This window comes from Mycteria americana, chromosome 8, assembly GCF_035582795.1.
Source record: "Mycteria americana isolate JAX WOST 10 ecotype Jacksonville Zoo and Gardens chromosome 8, USCA_MyAme_1.0, whole genome shotgun sequence".
In the NCBI taxonomy this organism is placed as follows: Eukaryota; Metazoa; Chordata; class Aves; order Ciconiiformes; family Ciconiidae; genus Mycteria; species Mycteria americana.
The window spans coordinates 10,640,066-10,660,305 of record NC_134372.1 but is presented as its reverse complement, the minus strand read 5'-3'; the positions used below and the strand labels follow the sequence as shown (position 1 = coordinate 10,660,305).

At 40.2% G+C, this 20,240-nt stretch overlaps 1 protein-coding gene across 8 annotated transcripts in view; it reads left to right on the top strand.

The window, feature by feature from the left end:
• Positions 1-20,240, top strand: part of RNF145 (ring finger protein 145) — a 58,595-nt gene that overhangs the window by 7,049 nt on the left and 31,306 nt on the right. For 4 of the 8 annotated variants that reach the window (XM_075509606.1, XM_075509604.1, XM_075509605.1 and 1 more), the window contains exon 3: positions 9,523-9,736. In XM_075509606.1, the coding sequence (XP_075365721.1) occupies positions 9,553-9,736 (184 nt within the window). In that variant the 5' untranslated portion in view covers positions 9,523-9,552. Of the gene's footprint in view, positions 1-125; positions 366-718; positions 851-928; positions 1,206-8,306; positions 8,397-9,522; positions 9,737-20,240 lie in introns of those variants that run through there. The other 4 variants (XM_075509602.1, XM_075509599.1, XM_075509600.1 and 1 more) reach the window with 4 other exon arrangements.

Here is a 20,240-nt window from a genome sequence, read left to right as displayed (position 1 = left end):
GAGGGCAGCGCGGCGGCGGAGGAGCGGCTCCGCGGGTTCGCTGCCCCCTCGCGCTGCGCCGCTCCAGCGCGGGCGGACGGCGGCAGGCGCGCGGGGCGGTGCTGCGGGAGGGGCGGGCGCATGCGCGGAGCGGGGCGGCGCGCTCGCACAGGCAGCGGGGCCATGGCCACCCGTCTGTGGGGCCGTGGGGTGTCGGCGCCCTGAGGCGGCGCGGCGCGGCCATGGTGCCTCGAGGAGCCGCTCTGCCGCCGCCGGGCACCGAGCCGCCGCCGTCGCTGTGAAGCGCGGAGCCCCGCCGCGCCACCGGGGAGCAAGAGCAAGAGAAGGAGGAGGAGGCGACGACGACGACGACCCCGCCGGCCCAGGTGATTCCCCACCCGCCGCCTCAGACACGCGCGTGCCCCTCCCCCGCCCCTCAGTGCGTCGCGAGGGCCCAGGCGCCCCCCCGCCCACGCGCCCCCCCGCCCACACACCCCCGTGCGCGTGCGGGGGCGCGCGCCGCCCCCGTCGCATGTGCGCGCGGGTGGGCACAGCCCGGGGCGCACCTCCGCGCGCCCCACTGCTTGCACGCGTGTGCGTGCCCGTGGGTGCGCGTTTGTATGGCGGGGTTTCCCCAACCTTTCCTGTGCGCAGCGCCCCCCTCCTCCCCCCTTTCCTCTTCCTCCCCCCCCCCTTCCCTCCGCCTGCGCTGGCTTGCAGCGAGCTTTGCAGGGGGTTACTAGAGTTCAAAGGCGGCGGAGCTGCGCGGGGCCCGGGGAAGGATGCGAGGGGCTTTCTGCAGCGCCGGGGATGAATGCGAGAGTTTCGCCTGGCAGGCGGCGGGCAGGAAATAAGTCGCCGGTTGGGGAGTGTGCGGGGGGGGGGGTCGTAGAGTTTGCACGCCTACATGCATGCGTACGTGTGCTCGGCCCGGCTGTGGAGCTTGGCTCAGGCCCAGAGGATGAGTTGCTCGGTGCTGCAGTCGTGACCGAGGTGCTGGCTTCGCTGTGGAGGTTGCGGTGCTCCCCTCCCTCTCTGGGGTCTGGCTTTACCTTCTGGTTTCCGCAGCCGGCTGTAAATATCCCCTAACCCTTTTTCTGGTGGCCAGACGCCGCACGCCTTCACGGTGAGACACGGAGCTGTGTCGTGGGCCTGGATTCAGGCGGTCAGGTGGGAAGAGGGGAGGCCCGGTTATTCCCTCCTGGAGACGGGCCCTAAAGCATATGGTAATGCTTATGTAAGAAGCAGTCTCTCCGTAGCGTGAAGAACAGGGCTTTTTCTCTCTTTCCTACTTATGTCATGGTAGTCGATTTTTTTGAGACCTTCTATAGCCTTTTAAAATAAGGTTTGTGATGAGATTTTTCAGGGTTTTTTCTGTGATCAAGAGTGATTCCGTGTACCAAGTACACTTGTGACAGATGGTCGTTCTTAGAGGGATTCTTGTCTTTTGGTTGCACTACCTTTTTGGGGGGGACTGCTGCATAAATAATGTGATTGGGAGAATAAAGTGAAAAAAACGTGGGTTTTTTTGTTTAAGTATCAGTAAACCAGGTAAGTATCAGTAAACCAGGGAGAGTAGTAGACGTTATAGGCAAAAAAAAAGGCTTTTGTTTGTCAGTGAAAAAGGAGATTTCTGTAACGGTTGACTCATAACTATTAGCCATTTGTGATCTCATTCAAAACATTTTTTTTTTCAAGTCTGTAGGTGTTGCTGTATTTGTTTCTTCTGCAGTTTTTAGTACAAGAGTTTCTCTTAACTTGTTTTGTGGACTTGGAACTTGGATACTTTTAGTTATATTTGTATTAGTCTTTTTTTTGTGTGTGTGTAATGCAGCCCCAGAGATCAAACTTGGGAGGGGAAGAAGGAAATAATTTTTAATTACTTTCTTTGATCACTTTCGTTTGTAGGTCAGTGAAGATAGATTTAAACATTGAAAAAGATATTTTTTTTTAAGGTGAGAACTGTTAAGCTATTGCACCCTGTAACTTTGGTTTATCTGCAACCTTGGCTTATTTTTGCCAGTTATCTTAAATGATGAGCTGCCTGTGCATGAGAAACTGTATCTTTTTGTTTCTAGTTGGTTTTAATAACTATGGTCATCAGCTGCTGTTTTTTGAGCCATGTCATGAAAGGATTTAATTTTATTCATCCCTAAACTCATTAGCATTAGGAAATAGTTGTCTTTGTGACCACCATTATGTGGAAGGATCATCAAAATAGAGAGCACCATAAAGCTGCTGCTTGTCCAAAACACAGGATTCACCTTGTTTATATCAGTCTTAGGAGGAACTACTGATGTTAAAGCAACTGAATTCTGATGGAAATATGAACTGAGCAACGTGTGTTGGAAGAAATACTGGGGAATTCCTTCCTTTGGAGATGATGGAAAGAGATTAGTATCTCGCTCCAGTTCAGCAGCTGGAGTCCATGGTGCAGATGCAGAAAGGCACATCATGCCAATAAGATGTGAACTAATGAGTGTGTTGTGGAAAACTATAGAGGGCTGCTTAATGTTTCATGTTGCACTCTTAAAAACATTCTCTAAGCTGTTTGCTAAACTTGAGTTGGTTTCCTCCTCTTCACACAGACGTGTGGATAGCTTCTCTTTCAGTCCTCTGGAACTCTTCATATTTGTGTGGTGATTTGCTCTCTTGAGTCCATTTTTAGCTCCAAATGCACCTGGCAATGTTTGATGTGGTTATAAAGTGGACAGTTCACTGTAGTTTTGCTTTTTAAGTGCATGTTCATGTCTAGTGCCTTCAATATGATTCAGACAGCCATGTGCCAGTTTCCCTGCCTTTACTTTTATAACATTTCCTTTCATTTTGGAGAAGCCCTGCTGCTTGGTAATTAGTTGTGTACTTGAAAGGAACATTCAGAAGTGGGTACTTCATCTCATGGAGTTTTTCTGGAAAATTTTTTTGGTTGCGTGTCTTGAGTTTGAACATGTTTTAAAAGGGATTTTTCTAAGAGTTTTCACCATTTGTTTGATGTTTCTGTTGCACGAGTCGGGTGCTGCAGGAAGCTAAGCTGCCTATTTGACAGGCCTGGAAACTGATGCTCTTTATTTACAGGACTTAAATAGCTAAGGCAGCAGCAGCAATGGAAACTCAATATGGACCTAGAGAGGTCTTGAAAGTCTTACTTTATATTTTAGCTTCTAACCAGTCAGGTAACTAGTTCTTGGCATTGCAGGCTCTAAACATAGGCTGTATCTGTACCTGAAATGGCTAAAAACTAAATGAGCAACTGTGGAGGATGAAATATATTTCATCCTGTCATGTAACTTCATCCTGGTAACACATTTGGGTTGCAGTTTTTTTTGTGAGGTTGATGGGGTATGTCAGCTTTACTTGAGCGGCTGGTCTTCCTGTGATCCAGCTCTCTGAGGTGGGTTGTCACAGACTGCATCATCTTGGGCTGTCATTAATGCTCTGTGTGCAGGTCCTCTGGGTATGCTATCCTCTGCAGAGGCGCTTTGGGATTGCTGCCCAGATTTTCTCAGAATGTGCTGATACAAATGTGGTTAGGCAGGCTTGTAAGTGTGGGCTTGCAAACATGGCTGTGACAGCAAAAAAAATTGCTGAATAACTAGTTAATAAACCAAACCTTGGACTGGCAAGAAACTGTAGAGTTAAAAAGGACCTCAGCACAGTTCAGTTTGTTGATTCAATCTAGATTTTTTTTCTGAAAATTTTATTTAAAGATATTATTAGTTATATTTTTATTTTAATGAATTAGATTCCTGTCTTTCAGGTGCCCAAGTGAACTCATCACATCTGTGATCTAAAAAACAAGCAGCCCCTTTTAGTGTGACTGGATTTGAGTCACAGTCAAATCTGCCTGTGATCACATGCAGGCAGAGTGCCGATCCTGTAGGAATCCACAGAAAAATTTTGCTGCATACCTGGTGGATTTGTTAACCTTTGTTAACATGTGTTAGTCCCTGAATTCAGTTCCCTGGTCTTACCTGCTTATTATGAAAAATAAAAGACACAGGATGTTTTACAGGCTGCCTATAAATAATACACTTGCTATATAATGAGAGTGTACTGGAACTGCTCATAGTGTATCAATGTACTTCAGAAATAAATCTTTAAAGAAAACTTTAACTTCACAGCTCTGTGATATGTATCCTCATTTCCTGAATTGATTTTCTTCTCTGTCATATAAAACTTGCTAGAATTAATGAAAGTTGGAAATGTAGATTTTTTTTTTTCTATACGGTTAACTGTCTCTAGTTGGTTTTGTCCATTTTTAATATGCCTTTACTGTGAATGCATGTTCACTTATGTCCCTATGAACAGATAAAAGGCTGACCTAATTTGTCGTGCAGTAAAAGTTGTTTTTTGCAAAGTATGTTATGTATTTGTTTGGAATGATTAATCTTAGCTGTGCCTCGGCTCACAACTGAATGAGTCTTGGGTGAGTAGGAATTTAGGAATTCATTTGTTTTCTAGGTAGAAATAACAGTTCTCCAGTCACACCACCACAGCAGCTCTATAGCAATCCATATTGTTAGACCAGATGGGGAAAAAAAGGAGGAATAAAAATCGTTCATTCTTGTTAACTTCTTACATAGCAAGATCGAGTAGTCTGATTGCTGTCTGACTCTCTCTAAACCTTTAAATTGAAGGCTAAATACTCTCTGGTTATTACTTGAAATTACTGAACTACTCTAGTGAACTACGAAAACTGAGTATTACTGGAAATGCTGACCGGGTCCTAATAATAGTGTTACCGTACATGACTGCAATGTTTCACTGCTTTATTAGTACACTTGGTATGCTCACTGTATCTGGCCTTCTCAGCAGAAATTTTTGAATGCTGTCCTTGTTAGCCAATTTAAATTGTGTGGGAGCAAGACATCTTTTGCTTTTCTTACTGCTGACTGCATGGGAAAGAGCTGTTTTGATGGATCCGTGACTCTCATGCTCTCCGGAGTTCTAGTTTTTGTGGGTTTTTTTTGCTTTGTTTTTTTTTTTTTGTTTTTTTCCTACAGGCTCACACACCCTTGGAAATTCTTTTCCAAGTGCATATCTGATAAACCTTTTCGTCCTGTTCCTTCCCTTTTCTTCTCTTTGTTTTCTCCCTCCCAAACTGATGATATAAAGATCTAAGTCTCTGAAGAATGGGATTCTTCTGTACTTCAAATTCCCTTCTTTTTGCTCCCAAGAAAGGACAGGCATATAGAAGGAGGAGTTCTGGGGAGTGCGTGAATGCAACCCAGGTGATGGGTCTAATTTTAGTTTTTGAACTGTGACACTGAACTTTTCTATAGTTACAGATAGGAGTTGTCTATTCTGTTTTGGGTTTGTTTGTTGGTTTTTTTTTCTTTTTTCCCTCTTCAAGATCTATCTAGCAATGTTTACCCTATAGGAAAATAACAGCTTTTCCTGGCGATGTTTTTAGTTTCAGAATGTATTGCTGAAAAATAATTTAAAGGAAACTAGACTACAGATCAAAGTCTGCTTGTTAACGGACATATCCAAAGTAACTAGAATTTCACAGATGTGAGGAACAGAAGTTGAAATTGTCTCTTTTGGTTTCTAGTCAATCTTTCCAAGTATTTTAGGTTATAATCCTGTAGGAGAATGAGCATCTTGTTCACAGATGTTGGGCTGAATGTTGCAGGATCAAGTCTGGTTTTGAAGTTCTGATCCCAACTGGAATTACTGTATCTTTCTATGGTGATTTTTGGTGGAAGTAGTATTAGAATAACTCTTAAATTTGCAGATATTCCAGTGTATTTATGTAACCATAAGGTAACTTAATATTTAATGCCTTTCTAAATGTAGAAACTCTACTCTCTTAATGTAATTTTGCACTTGTTTGGATAAATGAATGCAGATTTTGTGCGGCCTCTTGTACTGCTTTACCAGTGAGTATTTTCTGCCTGTGATGTGATAGATTTATATTTAAGTAGGTGCATAAACAACAGTTATGCTGGTTTAACTGACAAAATTCACAGCTTCATTTGAAATGGTAAAACTTTATGTGATGACAAAACCTCAGAAAGAAACTTCTATTAAAGGGAAAATGTGTGTTATCTTTGAGGGTTCTTTTGGTTTTGGTTTTTTTAGTTTTCTGCTAATGGAATGAGCTGGGACAGACTTGTGATAGTCTTTTTTATTTTTTTATTCTTTTTTAAATTTTGTTTTGCTAATTCTACTGTTTTCTTTAAAGCTAGCCAGGAATATACTTTTGACAAAATGGGTATGTCAGGTGAGGGAGGGATTTTTGAGAAGTACTGTGTTGTTAGAAAACAAAAACATTTCCATGAACATTAATCAGTTATGATGGGAAATTTTTAAAAGGTGCTTTTGGTCAAATAGCACAACTGTGCTTGCACTCACTTAGGATGTGAAGTCTGAAGTTCTTCCTAAGGCTGTTCTTTCTCTTACCCTGATTTGGAACAGAGACATGTTTGAAATCATGGGAAAATGATTTCATTTTTGATGAAATGTTTTTGAATGAAATGAAATTTCATTCAAATGAAATGAAATGAAATTTTTGATGAAAATGTTTTCAAATGTTTTTGAAACACAAACTAGTGGCTTCCCAGTCCTGTTCTTAAGTCCACTTTTTGGCTACGTACAACAGTGACCTATTTTTTCTAATGTCTGAGCATCCAGCAACTCTTGGCATCATCATTTATCTAAAGGTTTTGGAGGTTTAATGTTGTGGTGGTTTTTTGTTTGTTTTTACACCAATCAAAATAATGTATTGTGAGAGCTCTTTACAATATAATGAGCTTAGAGCAATGGACTTTGTTGCTTGCCTGTATTACGTTCTGTTAGAACTTGGCAGCAATTACAACTGAGGCTTTATTTAACACATCCGCACTTCTAGTGGAGTTAATTTTAAAGGGTTTCTTATTAGTGTTGGATGCTTTGTCAGTCAGTGACAGAATATGCTGCAGAGTTGCAGTGGCTGCTGCTCATAGCCTATCCGTTGCAACATAATGTGGTTTTCAAAGTTTGTTTTGCTTTTGTTTTAACAGGGTTTGAAATGTAGATTGTTTTCTTAGGTAATAGGAATGCTGCACTTTTCAGTTCTCTTACATTCTCAAGTATGCGTGTATGAATTTGGGAGGCAAAATTTTTCAGCTTAATTTGGATGTGCTGAACCTCAATTAACTTTCAGTATTAGGAGAAGTCCATGGAATTCTGCATTTGGAGTAATTAAAGAAAGTGAAAACTCAAGTGAAAATTTCCTTCTTGTCCTACATGTTTGGTTGTTGTAGATGACTGGAAAAGGTTTGACAGTTACGAGAATGTCATTTGAAATCAGGTGCTTGTTGTCACTTGACATGGGTATTTTTATGACAATGTGAAAACCTGTAAGTCAGTTCCCGCCCACCCCTAAGCCCTGATCTACTTGGAAGAGTAACCTAGCAAAAAACCAGGAGGCAGCTTAATTTCAAAGTTTTAATTAATTTTGTGAACTTGGCAAAACCAAAGATTTTTGAAAATTCCAGGACACTTAAAATGTTTTGATACGAATTATTTAAGCTGTGTGCCAAGCATAGGCTTGTATTTCAATATGCAGCCTGGCAAAACTCTATATGCAATCTGTGCAGCTCCCAACTTTTGTTTGTACGATACCATACGTTTAAACTCCATCTTTTATTCACACTAAATGTTGAATGCTAGTATTCTGTAGTAGCTGCTTGGGCAATGGTTTTGGTTGTTCATTCTAAATATCTGTAGTCTTCTGGCTGACCTTTTAATTCATTTTGGGAAGCATTGTGAAATGCTGGTATTGTATGATGCCTGATGTAGCGGGGAGGCGCTTCCTGTGCGAGGGGAAGGATGTGCTGTCTTTGAGGTTTGTAGAGCTGTTGCAAGAGCTCTGTAAAAAGTGCCTGCATTTACGTAACTTGAAAAGTTAGACTGTGGGCTAGATGGTGACAAGCAGCAGCCCTGTATGTAACCTGTGGTTTACTGAGCCAAATCTCAGTTTTGATCTGTCCTGACTTCTTGAGGTGAATTAATTTTATGTCATCATGCCTTGACAAGTGTCAATGTGGCTTTAGGTGTGCGCATGAAGAGTTTATGGTAACATCTTGGCCATGGCAACACAAATAAAACTTCACATGAGGATTGTGTGTGTGTGTCCCCATACAAGAAGGAAGATTTTTTTGGTGTCTGTATATTAGCATGATTTCATTTCATGCTGTACTTCCATGTTGGCTTGGTAGTATAAAACTTGCACAACTGCAAAGACTTTTAAAACTTACACAAGGACAATACGAATAAAGTCCTGTAAAACTTTATTTTTAAAGTGCCGTTCCAAGAGCATATTTTTCTATTTCTTTGGTCAGGATGCAGTTCTTTCCAATTGTCCCCCTAATAATTGGGATTGGGAACCTTTTCTTAAATCTGACCTCATCGGGGGACTGATCATGCTGCAGGTGATTGTTTTTACTTGTTGGAATGTTTGCTTGTGGATAAAAACTTGCTGGATCATCCCTACCTTGGCTATGAATACTTCAACTGCACTTCTCTAATACAGTGTATAGAATTGGTGGCTCACAAATAAAGCCTGGGGTGAATGCTGTTCCTAGGGTGGGCAGGTGGCATGTGGTGAAAGCAGCACATTTCATTTAGGAACAACTGGTAGTCTCAGCTGAAGGCAGTGCTCTGACAGGATGTGGAAACTGATCCTTTTGCTCTTTAAAAATGGTCCTGTTGGTGACTAGATCTCTTTCGAGATGCTGTTGTGGACTATCATTTCTTTCCTGTTTAAAAACAAAACAAAAAAAGAGCGCCCTTCTTTGTCTTACATCATCCATCCTCTCTGATCGCAAGCTCCAAAGTTAAATTGCCTTCTAGTACTCTGGAGTGAGGATATGGTCTTTTGTTTGTATGATTCCTTGCGGTGAATTACATTAAAATGAGTAGAACAGTTGCATTATTGGTCCTAGTCTTCAAAATACACAGCCTTCACATTCCATAAATACATAAATTTGTGGAAGTTAATGAATGCCATAAATGATTTTTTTTTAAAGCTTAGGTATTGGAAAATTATTTATTTCAATTTGCATTGAGGAAGTGAATCTAAAATGTTTTAAGAACTCTCTTAGTTGGTGTTTTTTTCATTTGAGAGGCATAGAAATAGTGTTAAGCTAAGTGGAGGTAGTGTCTGAATTTTGTTGGTGTTTGCTTTCTAAAGCTTATTGTGTTAATGTTTATGTAGTACCTAGTACATCAGGGTCTTTTGGCTGGGGTCTTGGATGCTAAATTAGTGCAAATAAGAATGAAGGTTTATTCAGTGCACACCCTTTGACCATTTTTATGCCATTAATCTGCCCCCACCCTTCCCCATTTTACAGTATTACTGTGGAAAAATTGCTAGCAAATTGACCTTTATATAGCAAAAATAGAAGCTGTCCTGTCTGGATTTGAATTTGACTCAGTTGATTCATTCAGTCATTTGTGGCCACACAGGAAGCCCCATTCATATGATCACAAAGCCTAATAGCTGTTTGTACAGTGAGATTGATCTGATTACTCTTCTCTGTCTTGTGCTATTTACAGTCTGCTGCCAGTTCACAGAAAGGGAAGAGAATGGCTGCAAAGGAGAAGTTGGAGGCAGTATTAAATGTGGCCCTAAGGGTCCCAAGCATCATGCTGTTGGATGTCTTGTACAGATGGGATGTCAGCTCATTCTTCCAGCAGATCCAAAGAAGTAGCCTGCACAACAACCCTCTCTTCCAGTATAAGTACTTGGCCCTTAATATGCATTATGTGGGTAAGTGTACATGTATTCAAGAGAAGATACTACTGTAGTAAATACCTTTTTGCTTACTACAAGAATTTTAAGAATTTGGTAATAGCATGATAATATATTGATTACAACAAATAGCATGGTAATATATTCATTACAGTTCTGCTTATGGGACTGTTTATGTTGGCAGTAAAGAAATCCTGTCTAGGGTCTTCTACTGAACTTTGTTATTTAGCCTTGATAGGTAAATCGAGTAAGCCTGGTGTCTGGAAACACGATTGGTGCTCTGAAAGAATAGCACAGTGACTTTGGCCTGTGTCTGACTGATGAGAAAGTTGCTGTGAAATGCTGTGCAGACAAGAAGTATTGTAACTTATATCATTGGCATTAAACAAGAGACTAGGGAAAAGGTTGCCTAGTTTGGACTGTGACCACAGCACGAGAAGGTTATCTTTCACTGCTGCATGGATATGGCTCTTCAGTTTACAGCCTTATGAACCATATGTATACTGTGAGTGGACTAGAGCAGGTAACAAGTCCTTGTGTTGCAGATAAATGGACAAAATTACTAACACAGCTCAGGGAGCTGAGGTTTGAACCTTGGCCTGCAAGTCTAGCTCTGGAATGCTAGATGTCTGTTTTTAGGAGGTGAAAGGATTGATGTTCTGGGACCTGCTCTCCAGGTGGGTATGTGATTCATCTAGTGACTGCACATGGGGTTAATTAGGGATTGGATCCAGGCTGTTGAGGCTGATAGCCAATGACGATCTGTGTGAGTACTGCCTAGCTTGGAGAGAAATGGCTAGCATATAATTTTTGCACTCTGCAGTGTTTCTTCCTTGTAGATGGCTTTGGGGATAAAGATGTACTGCAGTCAGCTAAAGGAAACACCCTTTAGTTAAGTAGTTAGAGGACTGTGGGTTTTTTTGAAGTAGCGTGTCCAGGTTTTTAATCCTGACTGCAGAAGTGTTGGCATGTGACTTTTCTTTTTTAATCTATTAAATGTCTGGAAATGATTTAGTGCCATTAAAAGCATGTGGCTTTCTTTGTTACAGCTCCACTATACTCATGCTGGGGTAGCAATGTACTTTTAGTGCAAAAAGCTGGTGTTACAATTCCATGCCCTTTTCATACATTTGTGGGAGAGACTACTTGTTTGTTGCTGGTGAATGTGACACAGGACCGTGGTGGCATGTAACTACAGCTGGCGCTCTCATGCACTTGTATGCACACAAGTACCTTTTAGGAATTAGTGTATCAGATCAGTTTCTAATACAGAACTAAGTTGTGCAGCAGGCTGTCAAGATGTCAGTGGATAATTTCCAGCTGTGACACAGGCCCTCTTTATAGTCATTTGATAACCTTGTCCTTGCTTAAGTACGTTGAGATACACCAATATAAAGTGCTACAGAGAGGGTAGGTATTGTTACCAAAGTATTTCTCACCTGGATGCTATTTTAGTACTAAACCAGTGGATTCTGACTTTGTGCTCCTCATACAAGTGGTGCTTTTGTGCTGATGCACAATCACTCAGCAGCTCTTTTACTTTTTGCTTTTACAGTATTGAGTGTCTGTACTTTTACTGCTCCAGCTGGTAGTTGCTGATCAAGAAGGGCTTATAAATGATCAAACAAGTTGCTTGTTTTAAAAGATTTTCAGACAGTTTTCAGTGACAAAACTTTGCTAATAAAGTTGATTTGTTTCAGTTCCTTGGTTGTTGTTGGTTTTTTAAGCTATGTCAGTGGGAGGCTGGGCTAAATCAATTTGCATGCCTACACAAGATTTTATATAGATTTAATTGCATCGGTTTACAGTATAACCTTAATTATAATGACATATCAAAATATATGAATTGGATTTGTAAGGAAAACAAAGTACTTTTCTACCAGTTTGGGAAATTAAGCTTCTTTGAAGATATGTTGGGGGAGATTAACTGCCAGTGTGTAATTTAAATAACAACTTCCCATGGATATGTTTCAACATGCTAATCTGTTTTATTTAGGAAAAATCCACTGTTCGTACTTGCAGTTAGGAAACACAGTATCAGCAAATGCTGTGGCAGCTTTGCAGTATGAACTATTGGCTGAATTTCTTATATAGGCCATGTAAGATACCGTATCATAGCTGCTAGAAGCACTTCTTAGGAAATTGGGTGCATCTATCTTGGGCAGGTGCTCAAGGAACAATTTGATTAGAGAGCCATAAAAATCAATAAACTCTACCAATCTTGATATAGCGAATGTTTTCCTGGAACTAAGTATCCAAAGTTGGAAATTTGCTCAGAACTGGGAGTTACCAGCAATAGCTTTTCTGTTTAAATGCACTCTTTTTCTTCCATCCATTTGACTTAAAGTTTGAAAAGCCAGTTGTTTTTGATCAAGTGAAGTGATGTATGTTACAGTGTGATTCATGTTCCAGTTAGCAGTACTGGGAATGTAATAAAAACCTCTAGGATGCAATTTGTCCTTTGATACAGCTTTGCCCTTTCATGTCTTTTCATGAAACAGCCCTTATCTGCTTTATTGAAGGAAAATGTTCAGCCCTGATAACCACTCAACCGCAAGTTCAACTGCATGAAATTTAACTGAATATGTATAAAGCAAAGCAAACAGCAGAGATAAATTTCTGGTTAGAATTGTTGAATGTAAACAGATTAATTTCATATAGGAAAAATTGCAAAGTAATTGTGTTTATGAACTTTATCTATCAAATGGCATTGTGGTTACTGTTTCGGCAGGTGTAAAAGGCCTGCGAATCGCCTGCAGTAGTCTTCAACGTGCACTTTAGCTCTTGTATATAAAGTTTGTGTTATGTTGCTTTATTTCATGATACTGTTTCCCTGCATATGAATTATCTTCTAGAATCACCACTAAAACTGTTTTTCACTTCTGAAAACTTCCTAGGTTTGTCAAGTGTGCTTAAAAAGACATACATCAAACTTAGTTAAGCAACAATTTGGGAATGTCTCTGGCTGAAAAATTTTTGTTGTGTGTGCGTGGAAATTCATACTTAATGGTCACAGGATCTCCTCAAGCTTAAAACTTGATTCATCTCACCCAGTATCTTTCTGGAAGTACTTCTGGTACATCTTACAGGACATTTGCCAGATAATTAATTGAACACTTAATTTAAAATTACTAGAGATGCTTGGGATTAAAAGGAGTTGACCTGTGTACTTGATTTTTATTTTTTTTTTTAGTTTGCTATATCTACTGGATATCTGTAAAAACAGACAAGAATCAGATAAAATGGGGTTGCAGCCCAAATTCAAATGCATGTACTAGTGTTATTCAACAAGAAATTATATTAAAAATAGTAAAAATTTTTTTGTCCTCTGAAAGGAGTCCCATGGAAGGTTTGGTTCTATAGTCTGGCTCTTTCATGCCATCTTTTTAAATACAATAAAATATATATACACATACATTTCTTTTTTTTCTTCTATGAGTATTGAAAAATCCTTAATTATAAACCTTATTTGCAAATGTGGCCTGTGAATGAAAGTACATTCTGTAGTTCTTTCTGGAGTGTTTAGGAGTACCTTGTCAATAAGCAGTACTGTCCCAGGACTCTTTCCCAAATACTCCAAGTCATCCTATTTAATTTTTTTTTTTTTTTGGTAACCCATCCAGACAGTCTGGCTGAAGAGTAGCATGTGATAAACTTGTGTACAGTGTGCTGTATTACCAGATATAATTCTGACAGTCGATATGCTGTCTGTTACCAGGTATAAGGATCTGGGGGGAAAGAAGCTTAGAAAGCAAACCAACTTTTTTGTCCACAACTGTTAGAGGTATAATGTGGCTTCATTAAGATTTCATTACAATTACTTTGTATAAATTTAAAGTAGCTCTCCTTCAGGAAAGATCTGTGATAGCTAAAATGGCTTTCTATCTCAAACCTCTATGTAGAGTAGACTAGCTCTGAGAAGACAGTCACTTCTTTTTTCATTCTTTTGATGAAGAAGGTGGAAACAGTTGAAACCACGTAATTTCCCCCTATGAAGGGCAAAGCAATGCTATTTGTGCTAACTGGTAAATACTCTGAGCTAGATGGGAAGAGGAGAGTCGTGAGCTTAACCTGTAATCATAGTCAGACTTGGAATTTAAGTCACTGTCACAATAGAGGCACAGAATTGCACTAAATACATAGTGTTTTCTTACCTGAGTATAAAAACAAGAACAGTTTTCTATCTTAAACTGTATTCTTTGTCATTACAAAAAAAGAAGTTATTGGGGAAAACGTAAGGAAACTGTTTAAATACTTGGAATAGGTGGAAGGTGCATCATCTTTCACAACCCCATTTGTAATTGCAGTTTCTTGAACTGTGCAATTATTACCTTAATCGCTTGGTCACATTACTTGCTAGGTGTGAACTACTTGTTACGAATGCTGCCTTTAAAAAGAAGGCTTGAGGGAGGAGAAATCTTCTGAACTTACTGCCATCCTGTGTTTACTGATTACTCTGTACTTTGGTCTGCTCACTTTTCTTTAAGCTCTTGTGCATTAATAAGGAGATCTTTTATTTGGATTGCTTTTTTGTGGAGGTTTTTCTCCTAAGAGGAAAGACAGTACTCTGATACAAACACAGTAAAAAGTACCATGTGGAGCTTCAGTGTGAGAAGAAAGGAGCAGTTGGTTCATTCCAGAAACAAATTTCCCAAAATTGTGAGAAGAGGATGTACGACTAAATGTGTAAATGCACTTCATGCATACAAAGACGAAGTGCTGCTCAGATTCAGCATCTCTGGGTTTGCTGTCCCGTGTCTTCTGTGTCCCTCCTGCCAGCAGCATTTAGATAAATGGGTAGTAGAACTATTTTCTGAGTGTTACTATTTTAAACTGCAGCTATTTTTAACTGAATGCTATTTTATGACTTGGGCTTCATCTTTATTTCTTAAAAAAATTACTTGCTATGTTTTCATATTCTCGGATAAAATGCAGTGTATGCTGCAGTTGGTAGACACAGAAGAGGACGGAGAGTATTCCATGTTTAAAATATAGCATACCCTTTTTTCTCATTCCAACTCTAGAGACTGCTGATTCCTGTACTGCTTCCATAGCGTCATAGGCTTCTACTAAGCAGCTTTGTCAGCATATGAATACTTTCAGGTAACTTTTCTGTATAAAGCTGATATCTGTTTTTGGCAACCTGAATCACTTTTTATTTAAAGAAAAAAAAAAAGCCAATAGCAGCTTGCTTGAAAGGAGACACTTAAAAATTTGAGGTTCGCTTGACTCTGAGTACCAGTCTCATGATAACATAGCAATTTGTGTTTATAATTTAAATACATTGTCACTGTTTATATTTTTACAGTTCCACTTTTGTGTTCTTTTCCACTACTCTTCAGGTTCTCCATGATTGCAAGTAGTCCCAGAACTCTGATCATTAGGTATGCTGTATTATAGAAAGAGCCTCTGAATCATACAGCAGAACTAGAATCAAAAGTCCATTTTATTTGTTGAGACAATACTGCAAATCTCTGTAAGGAACTCAGTTCTTGGATTATTTATATTTAGAGTGCCCAATCTGTTACGCATTTAAAAATTTAAGAAACAGCTGTTGAAACTGGTGGCAGTACCACAGTAATGAGTAAATTGTTGGCATTATTTTCACTGAGATGTGCAGATGTTGATAACAGGATTTCTGATCTCTGTTTATAGTTGCACTGGGCCCTGACTGGGTAAATACTAATTTCCTTGTGTGCAAGTATGTTTAGATGTGTGCTTTCTCAGTTTAGAACTAATTTTTCAACATACTTCCCGAAGAGCAAAATATTTACCATGTTAGGTCACAGTACAAAACTTCTTGGAGTGAGTAACATTTGTTTGGGCAGCTCTGGCTGAGTGGGAGGGTGAGGAAGAGGTGTGCTTTGGCATTGCCATGCAAAAACATCACTCCCCAAAAATGCAATACATGTTAAAGCCCACTGTGCTTATGAAGCCTTGAACAGGTATTGGATTAGCAGTGATGAGACAGGCTAGATCAAAGCTACCATTTGTGGTGCTAGTACTGGTGCCTCGGTGGCTGCTTGAGACTGATAGGGATTTTGGCACTAAGTGCTCTCTGAATGGCTTGGCTTCTAGGTTGATTTCAGTGGAGTGAATTTTGCATGAGCCGTGTGTTGGAGCCACCTCTGATGCAGGAGAGGTCATTCTGCCTGGTGGCAGAGGTTCTGTATGACATTGCCTATTGTAAAAGAGCAGATGAAGAACTAGTCTCGCTCTTAGAAGGACAGTGTAGCTGTCCCAGTCAATTCAGAAGACCCCAATTGGCTGAGTTACCCTTCAAAGGATGCTTAATATGAATTGAGGATGTACAAGAGCTTTTTGTCTCTGCTTTTATGTGACTTAAGTGGCTGTTAGGGTTCCTTCTGGGCTTAAGCAAGCCTCCAGTGAACAGGCCACAGAATCCTCCTGGTAACTTCTGCATCATGCCTTTAAGTACTGTGAGCTGTAAAGCATATATTTTAAAAATCATCCACTCTTGAGACAGATGCTTTAGACATAGACAGTTTATTAAATCTCTATGTAAATTGTCGTGTAACCAGTCTGGTGACTGGTTATCCTGGGAATTAGACTCACTGAAAATAAAAGTGCCAATTGTTGTTACGCTACTTCTGCCATATCAAATACAGTCTTTCCGAAGTCTGTCCTGTGGTATTGGTACTTGTATGTTGTGGCCAGATAGTCTTCTGAATAAACAGGAATGAGGACAGTCAAGGGTTAGGCTGAAATGAAAAGACTAACTCAGTGGTGCACTGATCCTACATTGTGTCAGGAGAGACAGGAGTTTTGATGGTATTCTGTGGCCCGTGACTTGCTGCTTCACAGCAAGTTGCTTTGCAAGTCATTGTAAGATGAGCCCTTTACCCTCAGAGGATATAGGGGAGTGGGAAGTTAGGACCCTCCAAATTAATTTCCTGGTAGAATCCAAGCAATTCCACTATTAATTTCTGGCCATCAAAGATTTGAATTCCTCACTTTGTAGTATCTAGTGTAAACAGCTGCTTTTCTTTCAGGAGCAGCATTTCCTTGGCAAGCCTCTGCAGAAGCAGTATCCAAGAGATGGTGTGGTTTTATCAAGAAATGTTATGAACTCTTTTTCATGTGCAAAGTTCTCAGTTTTAGACTAAACCTGCAGGAAACTTTGAGTAATAATGTGAAGTGGACACAAGGGACCTGTAATCATGCAAATGAGCACTAAAATGTTTCATAAAGAGGATGGGTTGCAACTTTGATCATGCTCCAGAAACCTACATTGTATGCAGCATGTCAATAAAACTCAGACACCTGAGTTGGCAAAGAGGTAATATGGGGTGAGAGAAGCTGGGAAGCACCTTGGTGGTACACAAATAGAGAGAGATTGCTGAAAGGCAATCTGTGAGCTGCTGCTTACTGTAACAATGAGCATTGCACAGCGAGTGGTTTTCATCTAGCTGAATCAACAAGTTGTAAATGAGGTCATAAGCTAGTTAATACATGTGTTCTTGTCTAGCAATGTTTAACTTAGCTTTTCTGCTTATTATTGTTTTCACAGCTTATTTTTGCCAGTGGGACCTAAATCTGTACTGTCTTGCATGAGAGGCAGTAGAAGTTCTCTGCTTCCTTGTGCTCCTGAATAGGTACTGAGTGATGGGTCTGTGTATTTGTAAGGTTGGCAGAGTGGGTAGTCTTCTACAGTGCTCCTTACAGCTGGAAGCCTAAGGGTACAATTCTGCTCGGTGGCCTAGCACTAGGGCACTACTACTGTGTTCAGGAAAGAGTTTCTTCTCTCTTGTCTTTATCTTTTTTCTTAACGTGTGTTAGAAAGTTTTTTTACCAGGGCAGGAATTGGGCTTCACTGACCCTGCTGCTTACACTTAAACAGAAATGTACTTGATGAGTTAAAAGGGACAAGACACCAAATCCCAAGAGTGACAACAGCATGCATGGCCCAAACCAAGGGAGGGGAGCGCTTATTGCAGACACAGAGCTCAGAAAGCTTTGGGTGGAAGTGGGCGTTAGTTAGTGTTAACCCATGTCTAAAGGTTTCCCAGTAAGATGACTGTTTCTGAAACTGTAAATCCTTGTGTGTGGAGAATCTCTCCAAAGGGATGTATATGCTCAGCATCATGTTTTCTTCTGACAGAGGAGGTGCAAATGAAAACAGAATGTAATGATTTAGATGAGAAAGCTGCTGTGAGAAATTTAATTTCCTGGTCCTTTGTTTTGAAGTAGAATCTTGTTTATGCCTTACGCTAATTACATAATTTGACCAGGTGAGAACAAAGGGAATAGAATATTGCTGCTAGTATGTCTGAATTTGAGCTTGTCTTCCTTTTCTTCTGCAATGAGACAGTTTGGTAATGAATTATTTACTTGGTTTGGTTTTTTTTTTGGCAGAGGCATTGTTGATAAAAATGAGGTTTGGTATCACTTTGGGAATAGGGCCTCTGCAGCAAAAATGCAAATATTGCAGTATGAAGTGTGTTGAAATCTCTCCCCTATCAAGTCAGAAGAGGGAATTGTAAATAAGAGTGAAAGGGAATTATTTTAAATGTCTCTCACTCTCCCCCTCTTCAAAATCTAACAATTAGAGCAAACGGCTGCTTCAAAGTGAACATTTAAATTCCAGCCCAAACTCATGAGCGGTGGAGTTCATAGCTCAAGCTTCTGCAGTAACCTTGGCTGTCTTGTGCTGCTTCCTTGTGCAGTGTTACAAGCATCTCTGCTGTTTGGAAGTCCTCTGTTTAAAAGGCATAGATGTGATAGTAATCTTCTCATGTTTTGATTTGTATTTGGACATTTTTTTCACTCTTTTAATGTATCCTGCTATATTTTAGTTAAATTTGTGGTCATGTAGAGAAGAATGAACTTCAGTTGCTTCTAAAATACTCCTACGTAACATGGCTGTGGAGCGCAGTTACTGCCCTCTAAAATGTCTTCCTTTTACAGAAATTATCCTAGCACCGCTCAAGTACATCATCGTGTGGCCAAGGAGCAGACTTTCATGTGATAGAATAAGGTAAAGAAGATGGCAGAGCTTAAATGCAGATACAGTAAACAGGTATTCTTAGACTATTTATAGCGTAATAGAGGAATAAAAGACTGCATAGTAAACTCCATTTAGTTCTCCACCTGAAGGTGAGTCATGGGCTACAGCGAGAAGGAAGGGTTTGGAGAGATTCCACTCAAGTGCTGGAATGATACATGGTTGTGCCATGTGGGTTGTTCTGCAGAGAGACTTGTCCCTAACTGAGCAATCAAGGGAAGGTGGTGAATACAGCAGAGAAGAGGTGATAAGAATGTCTGCAGATGGTGTGAGAGCTGCTGGAGCTGGCTCATGATGCTGTGGTGCAAACTAGTTAAATGTCTTCATGGAGATTCTGCTGAGGAGTTCTTGCTCTTGTCATTTGTGTATTTGGTAGAAGGAAGGTGGTGAACAGAGAAGATGAATTCCATAAAGTACAGGTGTTTGCTAAGAAAACTGATGATGTAGAACATCTGCTGTGTTGTATTAACTAGAAGCATGTTATTCTGTATAGAACAGTTGCTAGAAGGAAACTGTTGTAGTGCTGGGTTTCAGGCCCCTTTAAAAAGCTCAAAATGAAAATCATAGAATCATAGAATGGTTTGGGTTGGAAGGGACCTTTAAAGGTCACCTAGTCCAACCCCCCTGCTATGAGCAGGGACATCTTCAACTAGATCAGGTTGCTCAGAGCCGTCCAACCTGACCTTGAATGTTTCCAGGGATGGGGCATCTACCACCTCTCTGGGCAACCTGTTCCAGTGTTTCATCACCCTCATCATAAAAAATCTCTTACTTAAATCTAGTCTGAATCTACCCTCTTTTAGTTTAAAACCATTACCCCTTGTCCTGTCGCTACCGGCCCTACTGAAAAGTCTGTCCCTATCTTGTAAGCCCCCTTTACGTACTGAAAGGGAGCAATAAGTTCTCTCTGGAACCTTCTCTTCTCCAGGCTAAAGAGCCCCAACTCTCTCAGCCTTCCCTCATAGGAGAGGTGTTCCAGCCCTCTGATCACTTTTGTAAATGATCAAATGGATACTGTACAGGAACTAGTGATGGTGACCTATATGATACTTCATTTTAATCAAAGAAAATATCAATTATTTCAGCTTTTGAAAAGGCACATCCTCAGACAAATGTGCAACTTGTCACATTTACTTTATGAAAGTACTTGAAAAATTACCTTTAATGTTAAATACATAAATTGTGTATTTGTATTTTTAAAAAGGTATGTAAATAGGCTTTGTTGTCTATCATCACTCCTCTCATCTATCGTATCTGAATTGATCTTTGCTTGGCGTACTGTGGGTCTGATGCCTTTTCTAGGAGCATGTTGCGAGTTACCTTCTTGAAGACCTAACTATTGGTAGAATTTTACAGAGATAGCTTACTGAGGGTGACAGATAGTAAGTAACCTTGAAATACTTCTACATAAATAGCGACTGACTCTGAAATTGTACCTTTTTCAAATATTGGAACGTACTGTGTTCCCAAGCATCAGTGTTCTGCTTGTTGGAGAGG